Source organism: Lontra canadensis, unplaced genomic scaffold (genome assembly GCF_010015895.1).
Source record: "Lontra canadensis isolate GAN:19392208 unplaced genomic scaffold, GSC_riverotter_1.0 scaffold55, whole genome shotgun sequence".
NCBI lineage: Eukaryota > Metazoa > Chordata > Mammalia > Carnivora > Mustelidae > Lontra > Lontra canadensis.
Window position 1 is genome coordinate 13,659,112 of NW_022631049.1, and position 15,018 is coordinate 13,674,129.

Here is a 15,018-nt window from a genome sequence, read left to right on the forward strand (position 1 = left end):
AAGAGAAGTCAGGAAGAAGAAACAAGAAACAAAATACAAATGGAACAAAGAGAAAATAAATGTGAAATGGTAGGCCTAAATTCACCCATGTTAATAATTACAGTAAATGTAAGTACTAATGCTCCAATTAAAAAGCAGAGATTAACAGATTAAGAATGTGAAATGTAACTATGTGCTATCTAAGTGTCACACTATCAATATAAAGTCATAGGTTACTGTTCAAGCTATTTTGGGATACTGTGACATCACAGGTGTTGGCATATCTTGAAGGACTTAAAACATTTAACAATTTGGCATGTAAAGTGTGTATTCCTATCACTTTTGCTGGATAAGAATATCCCAAATTCTGAATACAGAACTGCAAAAGTCAAAAAGGCAAGAGGAGTAGGGGAGCTAATCCTTTCTAACCAGCTTTTCTTTTCCTCCCTCTTTGGTGACTAAGAGGATTCTCCTCTTCTAGCTTTTTAGTTATTACTTTTTATAAATTTACCTAACTTAATTTCTCTGAGATCCAAGAAGGTTGCTGGGGGTTTTCTCATTACAGTTGGCATGTTTGAGATGTCAAAACTGCTTTCCCTAAAGTTGAGACTATCCAGGTTACTAGCTTTTAAAAAGGAAAAAGTCATTGAGTTGTTCTACTCTGGGAATTAGTATGTCATCAGCAACCCCCTTTTTAGATACTCTGTTGCTTTCAGAATTATATAATGAAGAAAATCCTTTTAGGAGGAGAAGGATTATTATGGAAATTTATTAGAAATGCTTTAGTGCTTTAAATCTTCATTGCTATGTAAGGCTTTGGTATATAAAATAACATTTTAACTAAATGTTAGCATTTAATAAGTTAACATTTTGAGTTTATGCATATGTTTGCTAACATAAAAATTCCTAACTAAAACTTCATATTTTAGGGGAAAAAATTCATTAATGCTTTTAGCACATGAGTTTCATTTAATGGGGATCCCTGTTGGATTGATAGTAAATACTTTTTGTCTCTCTTGTGCTCACGGTAGTACCACTAATTCTGCCCTTTGGGTTGAAAAAAATTAAGCTTTCTAACTATGCTGTGAGATATTGTGACAAATAGAACAAGTGACTTTCAAGTGAAAATAAGAATTTGATTTGAGAGGAAGGTATAAAGAACCTTGCCTATTTAATTTTGTGAAAATATTTTAAATAGGGGCGCCTGGGTGGCTCAGTCAGTTAAGCACCTGCCTTCAGCTCAGGTCATGATCCCAGGGTCCTGGAATCAAGTTGCTCAGTGGGGAGCCTGCTTCTCCCTCTCTCTCTCTGCCTGCCACTCTGCCTATTTGTGCTCTCTCTCCATCTCTCTGTCAAATGAATGAATGAATGAATGAATGAATGAATGAATAAATAAATAAAATCTTTAAAAAAATGTTTTAAACAAATATGCTTTTCTATTTTTAGTAAGTTGGGGTATTTGTCTTTTTTAATCCCTAAATCATGCAGTTCCTTTTGAAAGAAAAGCCTTTATTTTTTATATCTTGAGTAGCTTTCTGAAAGTGTTTGTATAATTTTGAAGTATAGTCAAAGGTCCATATGAATTTCAAGTGGATTTATAAATAACTGCTTATTTAAAATGTAAAGCATTTTATATTGGTTTATAACCAGCAATATTTAATAGGGAAAATGTTGATTTCAGGGTTATCTGCTGATTTGCCAAATATCAAGTCTATGTCTGGCTTTATGTTGGCTGTTCCATGCTTACCAAATGTCACAGCATACATTTTTACTAATGTCTTTTTTTTATTATTATTTTAGTTTTCTTTTGGTAAATATAGATTTGGTTCATGTTAGTTTTATTAGTGGATATATAAAACCTAGGTTTTGTTTCTTTGAATAGTAAAGTCTCAAATTTATGCCAATTTGATCTACTTTGATATTTAGCTTTTTCCTAATGAATTTTTTTGTTTAAAAATGTTTCCTGCAAGTGGTACATCTACTCCTCAATAACTAACAAGAAGTCACCTTTGAGAAGAAACTTTTTCAGTGAAGAAAATTGCTTCAGTTGTCATTTTCTACCTCTCTGTAACAATGAAATGTTTTTATAATCTTAATCTTACCACCCAGCTTTTAAATTCTAGTTTGTAGCTATCTAATTACAGATAGTTGTAATTATTAAGTGCCTTGTAAACATTTCTCAGTTACCTTTATTGCACAAATCTTTGAATATGCTTCACCTATACATACAACAGATTTTTTAAATGTATCTAATACTGCTCAACAGGAATTAAATATATCCATATTTGAGCAGTATTTAACCTTTGAATATCACATTATTGTAGAAGGGAGTGAGGATGGAAAAGCAAATGTTTTAGAACATAAATCTGAACTAAGTTATTAAGGTTCTGTGGTTCATTTCCTGAACTGTTAAGAAACTGCTTTATTAAAAAAAAGAAGAAGAAGAAGAAAAGAAAAAAAAAACTGTTTTATAAGGTTCAATTTTCAAGTGGATTTTTTAAAAAAATGCTTCTTTAAAATGTAAAGAAATTTACTGATATGTAACTAGCAATGTTCAACAGGGAAAGTGTTGACTTCAAGGTTGTCTACTGATTTGCCAAAAATCAAGTCTATGTCTGGCTTTATGTTGTCTGTTTCATGTTTAAAGAGGTCACAGCATGCATTTTTACTAGTGACTTTTTTCATCATTTATTACTAACTTTCATTATTTTATTACTAACCAGTTAAAGAGCTTCCAATTTTATTTATTTTGGCAAAAGTTTCATTTTAAAATTCTTTTCACAGTGAACAGAGTTGTGAAAAGAATATTTTGTTTCTGTGGGAAGCTTCCATTATATACTTCAGTAATAGAAGGCATCTAGTGGAATGTATATTGTGATATTTTCTCAGGAAAACTGCATTAAATGTGTAAAATGTTATTTATTGCCTTCTTAATTTGGACACCAGCTGTCAGCTAATTTGGTGAAAGTAAATAACCTTAGTATTGTGAAGATGGGTTTATATATCCCTTATGCATACAAAAATACCAGACCTATTTTTTATTCTATCTGTGTAAAGGCATTAAATATGATGATCACATAGTTGTCTTTAACTGATAAATTTTAGGTATCATTTGCCTTTTTTTCTTTCGATAAAAGTAGAGCATCTATTTGATAAACATTATTAAACTAATGTTTTGCTTTACTGGTTTTTAATTAGAAGTTATATAAATAAAACATTTAGAATAATGTTTGTCAAATACAACTCATCTTTTAAAGTTCATACAACAAAAAGGCAAAAATGGCAAACCTCATTTAAAATTTACTTTGAAGCTCAGTGTTTTTGCTTTCTTAGTTGTCTACCACCTCCCTCCCTTCTCCCTCCCTTCTCTGTTCAAATGGAGAGGATATAAGGAGAGTACAGATGCGGCAGGTCTTAAACGAAAGCGTTCTCAAGGTACAGTAATTGTAGTTTTATTTCTCCATGTAGTTATTTCTCCCTGGCTTATAGTAATCAGCATTTAAAGCATAGAAGTTTTTAGTTTTTTAGAAATGTGTCCATTGTGCTATTTTGCTTAGAGTTACCTAATTATAAGCAATATAAACATTTGTTAATAATGTGTGTAGTCCAGTAAAGGGATGTTCACCCAATACTAAGAGGTTTTACTTTAAGGCGGTTTGTGGATGATTTGAGAAGGAACAAAATTTTGTTGGCTTCAACACTATTCTCTTAATATCTTGGTCCTATAGTTTAAATGTTTTAAGCATATGTGACTCAAAACTATTTTAACAAAGATGTAGCTTAGAAACTTTAGATGAAAATGCTTTAATAAAATAGTGGTTTGGATCAGACATAGAAAAGTAAATAATTATTAAACTCTTGCAAAAGATTTTCCTAATTTACAAAAAGCTCTTTTATAAGAAAATCTGAGTTTGTACATTGCTACTGGTTTTTTTTTTTTGGATTGAACATTATTAATGTTTGTTACATTAATCTCATCTAGGTCTGTATTCAATGTTAGTAAAATGCATCCTGTCAGATAAGTGAAATATAAATTGGTTTTTCATAAATTTTTGAAATTACATTTATCACATAACTAAGAATAATTTCCCTGAAATGATTTACTTTTCTATGTGTTCTTAGTAGGGAATAGGTTTTCATAAAAATGACTTACGATTTTAGATCTTGACCTCGGCTATATAACCTTTCATATTTAAACTTCAGGTTATTTTCAACTCATCTTCAAGTCAGAATAGTTAGACTCTGCTGGTAATCAGCTTTGTGGAAAGTCACTTAATCTCTTTGTACCTCTGGGTCTTTATATATATTGGGAGATAATATTTTGCTTAAAAAGGTTTTTTTTTTTTTTTTTTAAATAAATCAGGGATAGCAATTTTAAGGTGCTTGGTTTTCTGAAGATGGGTAGGTGGATTTTTCTCACCTCTATACCAGAGATATAAAGAGGAAAGTTTAAGGCCTTCTGAATATAATTATCAAGTTATGAATGCATGAATATGTTATGACATTCTTAATCCACTGCTTCCACAAACATTACTGAATTTGTGACACATGTCAGGCACTATGCTAGGACGCTGGTGCCAGTGGTACAAAATGTGGTACAAGACATTGTAGCTGCCACAGAGAACTTATGTATTCCTGGAGCACAAAGGTTTGTTTTTTTTTTTTCCTTAGAGCTTATTTTCACCAGGCATACCTTAGTTATAGAAATGCAATAACCATACTGATTTGAACATCATAGTAGAAAATATTTCTTCAATATTTTTTTGATATCTTATTAAAACATCTTTCAACTTTGGATTTCTGTTATGGTAAGCAATATCCAGTGATAATTGGTTTTTATATCCATTTCAAAACTACCCTATATTCTAATAAATTAGGTTGTTCTCATCCCAGTTAAAGATAATTGTTTTCCTCTAGTCTTGTTTTGTCTTGCACTGAGTGAAATTTTCACAGATCCAAAAATAAAATCCATAGAAGAAAGGAAACTTAAGTTTCTATGTCAAAGATATTGAGGACTTTCATGAAGGTATATATTATTCCTTAGACCTTAGAAATGGGCATATCACGTGGGAAAGCAGTTCTCTAATAATCACAACATACTGACTACGTGTTACACATTAAAATTATGGTGGTTAAGCCAGTTATTCCGTGTCGTTGAAACAAGTTGATATTCCCTATAGCATGGTTTATCATTTATAAAATAAAGTCCCTATCCATTACTTGCTTCACATCAATATGTGTTTCAGCAAGACAGTTTTTTATTGAACAGAGTTAAAATACTGATTCAAAAATCTGTGTATTATAATTCTTCACACAAATGAGCAACCTTAACATTAATTTTTCCTTTTTGCAACAGCTATTCATAGTTTCAAGTTGAGTCGAAATCACGTGGACTGGCACAGTATGGATGAAGTGTATCTTTATAGTGATGCAACAACATCTAAAATTGCAAGGACAGTAACTCAAAAACTGGGATTTTCTAAAGGTAATTGTTAAATATTACTATAGATTGTCAAAATTTTGAAAGAATCTTTTTCTCTTACATTCAAAATAGACTATTCATATTCAATTTTTGGTATATTTTAAATATGCCTTAAATTTAGTGACAGTTACTGCCCCGTTAAATGAAACTTTTATTAAGGTGATTGAGTTCACATGTATTCATCAGTGGTAATATATTTAGAATGATCTGACAAGATTAATAAATATCTTTTATACTTCTAGAAACACAACAGCAATCAAACCTCAGGCAGTGATGTAAAAATAAAACATGGCAATTGAAGGTGAAAACTGAAGTTTTATGTTGGATTTAGTGAAATGGAAGTCATTGGTGATTTGGATAGATTGAAGGGGCAGAAGCCAGATTGGTGTGGGTTGAAGTCTAGGTAGGTGACGAAATGGTGGCAGTGAGATGAGACGAATTTTTCAAGAAGTGTGACTAAAGGGAAGAAAAGAGGAAATGGTACCTGAGAAAGATGTGAGAGCATTACCAATACATTTTACAGAAATTTTTATTAAGTCTGATATTAATCTTTTTTGCTATTCCATCTTTTGTTGTGACTTCTTTGGTAACAGATGTGCTTGAATATCTTCTTTATGTTTACTAGTCATTTGTATTTGTTTTGTGAATTACCTTGTACCTTTTGCCCATTTTGCTATTTGAATGGTTGTCTTTTCACTTTTTGGTTAGTAAGCTCTCTTTTGTACCTTAGTAATTAACTAATTTTGCACATATTTTGCAAAATTTTTCCCAGTTTTTCATTCACCTTTTATCTTTGCTTCATGGTATTTTTTTGATAGAGAACTTTTACAAAAATTTTTTGTGTTCTGTCCATCGTTCCCTCCTTCCTTTTCTTTTTTCCTGTTGTTTCTGGCTTTGGCATCATGTCCATTTAAGCACTTTATATCTGAGCCAGTCAAGATACATCTTCTTACAAATTTCATCTCCACCCAATCCAGTGAAATTTTTTCTTAATATTCCTTTTACTTTATTATTTCTTTCAGTATATTGTCAAAATGCTATATCTGGAATAAATAATAAACTTAGAATCACACTTTTTCTACAGCATCAAGTAGTGGGACCAGACTTCATAGAGGTTATGTAGAAGAAGCCACATTAGAAGACAAGCCATCACAGACAACCCATATTGTATTTGTCGTGCATGGCATTGGGCAGAAAATGGACCAAGGAAGAATTATCAAAAATACAGCCATGTGAGTTCTTTGATGAATACATTCTCCCTCTAGTCTAGAATCCAAACTTTTGTCTGGGGTATAACAGAGTGTAATCATTCCACCACCTGTTTCTTCAATGCCAGCTACTCTAATATCTCTTACTTTATAGATGGAATTTCTGGACCAAATTTTGAGAGTGATTATGTCCAGACGATGACGATGATATTTGAATTCTTTTCTCCCACAGCGTGGAGAAGATGAAGGACAAGAAAGTGTTTTTAACTTACTAATTTACATTAAACTAAGGTTAAAAGCAAAGAGAAAGGCTGTTTTCAGTTTTTATCTTACTGTTTGAACTGCAGAAACTGAGAATAATTGCGAAGTTGCATAATTATGAAGAAACCTAAGAATCATTTAAATTGCCCATCAGCAGTTTAACCTGGCCATTTAATTACTACCAGGGGAAACCAAACTCTAAATTTTACACAAAGAACAGTGGGTATTTTACCAACACACCAGGTATATTATTTACCCCATTAATTTATTTATATTCATCTTTGGTCTAAAAAGTCCATCATGTTATGGGGGTGGAGGATGTTTGTGTGTGATGAAAAATGTTAAGGACTGGGTTGAAGAGAAATGTTAGGGTTAAAGATCCCACCACAGGAGCACCTGGGTGGCTCAGTGGGTTAAGCCTCTGCTTTCAGCTCAGGTCATGATCTCCCGCCTGCTGCTCTGCCTACTTGTGATCTGTCTGTCAAATAAATAAATAAAATCTTAAAAAAAAAAAAAAAGTTTCCACCACAAATTTGGCTCTAACCTAGCAGCCAGTATGAAGAAAAATCTAATCAGGGCTTTCTGCCTGGCTCAATCTGTAGAGCATGCATCTCTTGATCTCAGGGTTATGAGTTCAAGCCTCATGTTGGGCATGGAGCCAACTTGAAATTAAAAAAAAAAAAATCTAATCACATGATGAAAACAAACAATTGTTGGTTCAGAGCACACTTGATCTGGTTCTGAGGCTTCAAGTAAATGTGTTTCTTAAGTCCTTTAGAGCAAATACTGTGGGATACCAGGAGCTTTGTCCTCATCAACATCTCTATAATAGTGCAATGTTGAGTTTTGTTTCACCTTTTATTGTAACACCTCTTAATGTCAACTGATGTTGATTAAAGTAAAAATACAGTTCAGCTCTTAAAAACTTTGTCAGATACTGCCAAGCCACCCTAACTTCTGTCAGTCTTCATAGCTTATATTACAAAAATCTCTTCCCTCTGATTCTGACTTTATTTTCTGATGAGTTGTGCATGACTTCTTGAATATTTATGGTTTATTGTTAAAATGCTGATCTCTTGCTTGGATACCTAGGAACCCAAGACGTAGGTTTAATGACAAGTTCTTTGTGGATCTGTTGATAAATGGGAAGGTATTTCCCATTTAATAATAAATTGCTTATTTTGGGTATAGGTGAGGGAAAAACCTAACCCAAAAAGGCTTTAGCCAAAAGGAGATATTAGTAGTTCATAAAACTGAGAAGTCTAAATCTAAGATTTGCCAGGTTGAGAATCCAGAATTCAGTTTCTGTCTGTTCTGCTTTCCTTCATTTTTGAGCTGTTCTTGGACATCTGGTTCCAGATATGATTTCTATTATACTGTGTTCAACTTCAAGAAAAAAAAAAAATAAGCCCTTTTTTCCAGAAGTCCCGGCTAGTCTAGACATTTCAGTGACCAATGGCGTTGCATCCAAATGCCTGAATCTACACATGCAGCCATGCAGGGTCTGATCTGCTGAACCTGTCATCTTTCCACAGTCAGATGGAAGTTGTCTTCATCATAATCATAGAGAGAGAGCCATAGATAAAAATCAAGAGCTAGTATTGGAAGCAGAATGAATGAATCCAAAGTGGCTCAGAAAAGACAAGAATCTCCTGGGGCAACAGAGTGGTACAGGTGGTTGAGTTTCTACTCCGGTGATAATCTTGGGGTCACAGGATCGAGCCCCATGTTGGGCTCTACAGTCAGCACTGAGTCTGCTTGGACTCTCTCTCCCTGTCCCTCTGCCCCTCCTGCTCGTGATCTCTCTCTCTCTCTCAAAAAAAAAAAAAAAAAACTTTAAAAAAAAGTATCAGTTACAGAGAAGATTGTCATCATTCCTTCAGAGACAGGTTAATTTAATGAAAAACTCCCCACATAAATTAATAAATAATAAAAAGTAAACAAAGAAATTCTCCTTAATAATAAGTGGGAAAACCCAGAGGACCTCTTCTTAATCCTTTCCCTGCTTTCTACCATTCTTAAGTTAATTGTCCAAAACTATAAAAAGAGTAAAATTAACTTCATCTTTGTCACTGCCATTGTGAATCTTATTTGTATTTGTGAGACCACAGTTGAAATGAACAAAGAAGTGTAAAGGATTACCAGACTCCACCCAACCTTTTGTTCTTTGAGGACCTCTTGAAATCATGTTCCAGAAGCCTAGAATTAGAGGTTTATCCCTTACCTTATTTTAGTGATTGATGTGTATTGAGAAGAAAATTTATAGGCAACTTCTAGGAATATCAGAACTGGTTTACTAAAAAGGATGAATGTATTTGAATTGGATTGGATTTACTTTTTGTGGTGATTTATGACAAGGAAAATCTTTGCTGAACTTATATACCAATACCATAAGTAATGTTAAAGCTATAATTTTAGAAGAGTATAAGCAACTTTCCATTAAACATGGTAGATTTAACACTTAAGCTTATCTTATTCCCTCCTGAAACGTCACTGAAAATGATAGCAAAGGAATTTTTAAAAGAAAAAAGGCATAAGCACAGAAAAAAAATGGAAGGACAACAGCAAACAAGATTATCAACAAAATTTACTTTTTAAATAGGAAGTTCATTCACATGGTTAACGAATCAAGGAAAGTGTGCAGAGAACTCTGACCCCCATTCTTATCTCCATCATCCCCCATTGTCCCTGTCCTTGTGTTTCAAAGCAGTGTTATTCATTTATTTTATATTCTTCTAAAGTTTCTTTAGGCAAATCCAGATTTTTTCCATTCAAAGGTGGCATATATAGTTCTGGACCGTGCTTTCTTGTGTAAAGAGTGTACCTTGTTGATTGCTTTCATGATTTTCTATTTTTCTCCTTTCCTATATATGTCTTAAAACCAACTTGTTTTATCAATTGATTTTTTTTAATTGAGGAGAATTAGAAAGACTTTTTTAGAGTAATTTAATGATACTTAATTGGACAGTAATTCTCAGGCACTATTAGTCTCTTCTTTCCTTTCTCAAAAATACCAACTAAGCAAGCATTCATGTAGGAGAACACTGAAGTTTAACAAGCTTAATAAAAGGACAGAGCTTTGTGCATGGCCTTACAGCTTCACAGTCATGGGCTGTAGCCTGAGCCATAGCATAATAGTTTTCAAGCATTCCTGTTTTGTTGTTTCCTCCACCCTCCATTGGTCTCAGTGTTTCTCATGTAGTCAAGACCTATACATTTTGGAAATGTTTTACCATTTTTAGTAAGGCAAATCTGGGGACATGACCAGTCTCTCAATCTCCCTTCCTCCCTTCTACCCAGCTCTCTTCTTTCCTTCTCCTTTTCCCCTTCCTCCATTCCCTACTATCTTTTTTCATCCTTTTTTTCTTTCCTTTTTTTGAGTCATTCCAGTTAATTACAACCAAGTGATTTAAGAGATATACCTGCTTGCCTAATCATTATCTACACATGTGACCATTTGAGAACTAGGGTAGTGATCCTGTGGAGTGGAGGACTGTGGAAGTTTACTAGAGAAAAGGACAGTATTTTATGAAAATGAAGTGTTTTCCTGAGTTTATAGCTCAGTCAGGGTTCCTCAACTCTATCAGTTTTGACATATTTGATCAGATAATTCTAATTATTATGTCATAATGAAATACATAAGAACTATACAGTCATCAAACATAAATATGTGGGGGGGCGCCTGGGTGGCTCAGTGGGTTAAGCCGCTGCCTTCGGCTCAGGTCATGATCTCAGAATCCTGGGATCGAGCCCCGCATCGGGCTCTCTGCTCAGCAGGGAGCCTGCTTCCTCCTCTCTCTCTCTGCCTGCCTCTCTGCCTGCTTCTGATTTCTCTGTCAAATAAATAAATAAAATCTTTAAAAAAAAATAAAAAAAAAAACATAAATATGTGGGTAGAGTAATATTAAAAATCTTAAAATATGGTCTTGTACATTCTCATACTTTTTAAAACTAAACATTTGAAAAGATGGCAAAGAAACTTAAAAATGCACTTATAACCCTTATTGGACTATCTGCAGTAAAAGAAATAAAACAAAAACAAAAAAGGAACTTTTAGACTCTGTGGGTAATGAAGGAGGTCATGCATTCAAGTCTGAAGTTTTGGCTATCATTTATTTTCAGTACTGTTAAAGGAAGCAGATTTCCTTTTGGCAACCTACAATATATTTAGACATTTTTAAAGGCAACTTTGGGGCTATATAATCAATAAAATGTAATCATATTGTAAATAATGCCTTTTAAAGTATATTAGAAATGGAGATAGACTTTTTTAACAAATAGTAGTAGTATAGCTAGATAACCATAGGGAAAAAAAATAAAATTAGGTCCATTTCTCACACTCAGATAATTTTTATTGGATCACATTTAAACGTAAGAAATGAAGCCATACAAATACTATGCATTTAAAAGGTGGAATTGAGGGGAGTTTGAATTATTTTACACTTTAGGAATAAAGAAAACTATTCTAACTATGACTTGATCCAGAAACAATAAGGAAAAATATTGATAAATATTTTCCCAAAAAAAGCTATGTTGACAAAAACATAAGACAAACTGAGAGAAACTATGTGCAGCTTATATCACAGATAAACAATTAATATCCTTAGTATATAGGGAACTTCAAAAAATAAAGAAAAAATATCTGGCTACCTTTTAGGAAAATGGCCTAAAGAGGTGAACAGCTAATTCCCCGAAAAGGAAATGCTCAACCTTGCTCATTAAATGTAAATTAAAATTGCACTAAGATGCCATTTATTGACATGAGATGAGCAAAAATCAAAATTTGACAGTATTCTCCTTTAGCCAGACTGTAGGTGATAGGCATTCTCAAACTGCTGGTAAACTACAATGAATAAGAGAGAATGTGGGAATGTCTGTCAAAATTATATATGCATTTATTTTTTGATCCAGCAAACAACTTCTGGATCAAGAATAATACCAGCAAAAATATTTTTTAAAGATGTATGCCCAAAGCTCATCTTTGCAGCATTATGTGTAATGGGAAATTACCCAAATGTGCATCAGTAAGAGACTGGTTGATAAACTATGGCTGTTTATGTGATGGAAACTATACAGTCGTAAAGCAATGAGGTGGCTGTTTGAAAAGATCGGTAAAACTAAGAAACCTGCAGCTAGACTGACCAAGAAAAAAGAGAGAATTCAATTTATTAAAATCAGGAATGAAAGAGGGGACATAATTACTGACCTTACAGAAATCAAAAGGATTATAAGGGATTACTATGTATAATTCTGTGCCAACAAATTAGATAACCTAGATGAAATGGACAAATTCCAAGAAAGATACCTGCTATCAAACTGATTTGATGATCAGTAAGAAGATATAGACAATCTACATACCATTTAAAAAATAAAGCATTTGAATTAATAATAAAAAAGCTTCCTTCCCAAAAAAAGGCTACCATAAGGAGAAAAAAACAAAACAACCAAAAAACCCCTATAGACCAGTATCTCTTATGAATACAAATGAGTATTCCTTATGGACACAAAAATCCTCAACGAACTGAATCCAGCAGCACGTAAAGATTATACACTATGACCAAGTGGAATTTATCCCAGGAATGCAAGTTTGGTCTGACATAGTTTTTTTAAAAATGAATCAAGAGTAACAGAACAAGGACACCTGTGTGGCTCAGTGGGTTAAGCCTCTGCCTTCATTCAGCTCAGGTCATGATCTCAGAGTCCTGGGATGGAGCCCTGCATCGGCCTCTCTGCTCAGCGGGGAGCCTGCTTCCCCCTCTCTGCTGCCTTTCTGCCTACTTGTGATCTCTGTCCGTCAGATGAATAAATAGAATCTTTAAAAAAAAAAAAAAGACCCTGATGAACTCTACAAGACAAAAATAAATTACAAAACAACACCCCCAAAAGAGGAGTGAGGGGAAACTACAGATTAAGAGATGAATAAGAGACATATCCACCAACTACAGTGCACAAACATACAGTAGTCCCCCACCTTATCTGCAGTTTCACTCTCCGTGATGTCTGTTATCTGGTGTCATCTGCATCTGGAAGCAGGTGATAGTAGCCTAACACTGCGTCACAATGCCTACATCATTCCCCTCACTTCATCTCTCCGCAAAGGCATTTTATCATCTCATGTCATCACAAGAAGGATGAGTACAATGCAGTAAAATTTTGAGAGAGAGACCACATTCATATAACTTTCATTAAATTATAAGTGTTCTATTATTAGTTATTGTTATTAAGCTCTCACGGTGACTAATTTATAAACTCTATCATTGGTGTGTATGGGTAGGAAAAAACCATATAGATAGGGTTCAGTACTATCTGCAGTTTCAGGTATCCACTAAGGGTCTTAGAATGTATCCCCACATTTAAAGGCTGGGGGACTCTTTGGAGCTCAATTCGAACAAATGTAAAAATATATTTTGTGTTACAAAATAACATTTCTAGTCAACTGAGAAAATGGGACCACTGAACTACATATTTGCTGAAATTAAATTGTTAAAAGTTTTGGTGTGATAATAGTACTGAATAGGTTATGCTTTCCTTATGTTTTAGAAATAGCTACTAAAACAATTTATAGGTGAAATGATGTGACATCTGGGATTTACTTTTAAAATATTATAGGGGAAGGGTGCTACTCTAAAGGCTGTGTGTGAGAGAATTTGGGGGGATGATAGAACTAGTCTGTATCTTAATTGTGGTGCTAACCACAGATCTATACAACTGACACCAAAAGGGAAAAGAACCCAATTCTGCTGTATCTTAATTTTAAAAATAAAATTTAAAAATTCATATTATGGACAGAACGAGTGGAGGAATAGATGAAATTAGACAGGCCATGACTTGCTAATATTTGGAGCAGAGTGATGTCAGAAGGATGGAAATTCATTGTCCTCTCTACTGAAGATTTATGTATATATAATTAGTATAAAAGGTGGAAGCTTGTAATACTTGAAATCACAGGTGACAAATTTAGGGAAATATTCAGGTTTCCTAGTATTGTAAATTACTGCATAATGTAACAATGATTGAAACATAGGATGAAGTTAGAAGTGAAAGTGATATGATTAAAGACATTTTATACCTATATATAAGTACATATGAGAAGTTACTTTGATAATGTTTTCTTTTGTTTTTATTTTGTTTTCTTTAGGATGAGAGAAGCTGCAAGAAAAATAGAAGAAAGGCATTTTTCCAACCACGCAACACATGTTGAATTTCTGCCTGTTGAGTGGCGGTCAAAACTTACTCTTGATGGAGGTACAGTTTGTTTAAAAATTAAGTGATTTAGGGGCACCTGGGTGGCTCAGTGGGTTGGAGCCTCTGCCTTCGGCTCGGGTCATGATCCCAGGGTCCTGGGATCGAGCCCCGCATTGGGCTCTCTACTCGGCGGATAGCCTGCTTCCCTCTCTTTCTCTGCCTGCCTCTCTGCCTACTTGTGATCTCTGTCTGTCAAATAGATAAATGAAATCTTTAAAAAAAAAAAAAAAATTAAGTGATTTAATCAGTGACAACAAAGTGGGAACAAAGTGTCTTTCATTTAGTTGTCTTGGGATATAGTCACTCTTTGTTATAGATTATTTAAGAAAATCCATTGATTTTTATTTTTTTATCTTTTTTTATTAACATATAATGTAATATTTGTTTCAGGAGTACGAGTCTGTGATTGATTTTTAAAATAATTATATTGACATATGTTGATTTAGATCACCATGTAGATTTCACAGATAGCCCAGTTTTCATGCATGCCTTCTATAGCTTAGGGGACGGGGCAAGGGGGATGAGGAGCATGTGGAGGGAACAAAATATTGTCTCAAGTTTTTGACAGAAAGTGATTTATTGACAACTTTAAAAATATTTGTGGTCCACAGTTCCATATGAGCTTATATTTTCTTTCTAATAATTTTCTTTTCCTATATTTGGAAGATAAAAATCTCTGGTTTTTTGTTTTCTTTTGTTCCTGCATTCCCTGGGCTGGTAAATTATAATCTAACATAGAGAAATTATACAATATATTTGTTTAAATAAAATCATTTTTGTTTGCTTCCTTAAAGAGTTATAAGCTAAAATATGCACAAAGTTGTGACTTTTTAATCTTTAAAC

At 33.5% G+C, this 15,018-nt stretch overlaps 1 protein-coding gene across 7 annotated transcripts in view; it reads left to right on the plus strand.

Annotated features, from left to right (window-relative positions):
* DDHD1 (DDHD domain containing 1) overlaps positions 1 to 15,018 on the plus strand; it is an 81,708-nt gene that overhangs the window by 34,116 nt on the left and 32,574 nt on the right. For 4 of the 7 annotated variants that reach the window (XM_032875364.1, XM_032875366.1, XM_032875365.1 and 1 more), the window contains 3 exons: positions 5,336 to 5,464; positions 6,546 to 6,693; positions 14,069 to 14,175. In XM_032875364.1, coding sequence (XP_032731255.1) covers positions 5,336 to 5,464; positions 6,546 to 6,693; positions 14,069 to 14,175 — 384 coding nt within the window. Of the gene's footprint in view, positions 1 to 3,312; positions 3,415 to 5,335; positions 5,465 to 6,545; positions 6,694 to 14,068; positions 14,176 to 15,018 lie in introns of all 7 variants that reach the window. The other 3 variants (XM_032875360.1, XM_032875363.1, XM_032875362.1) reach the window with 1 other exon arrangement.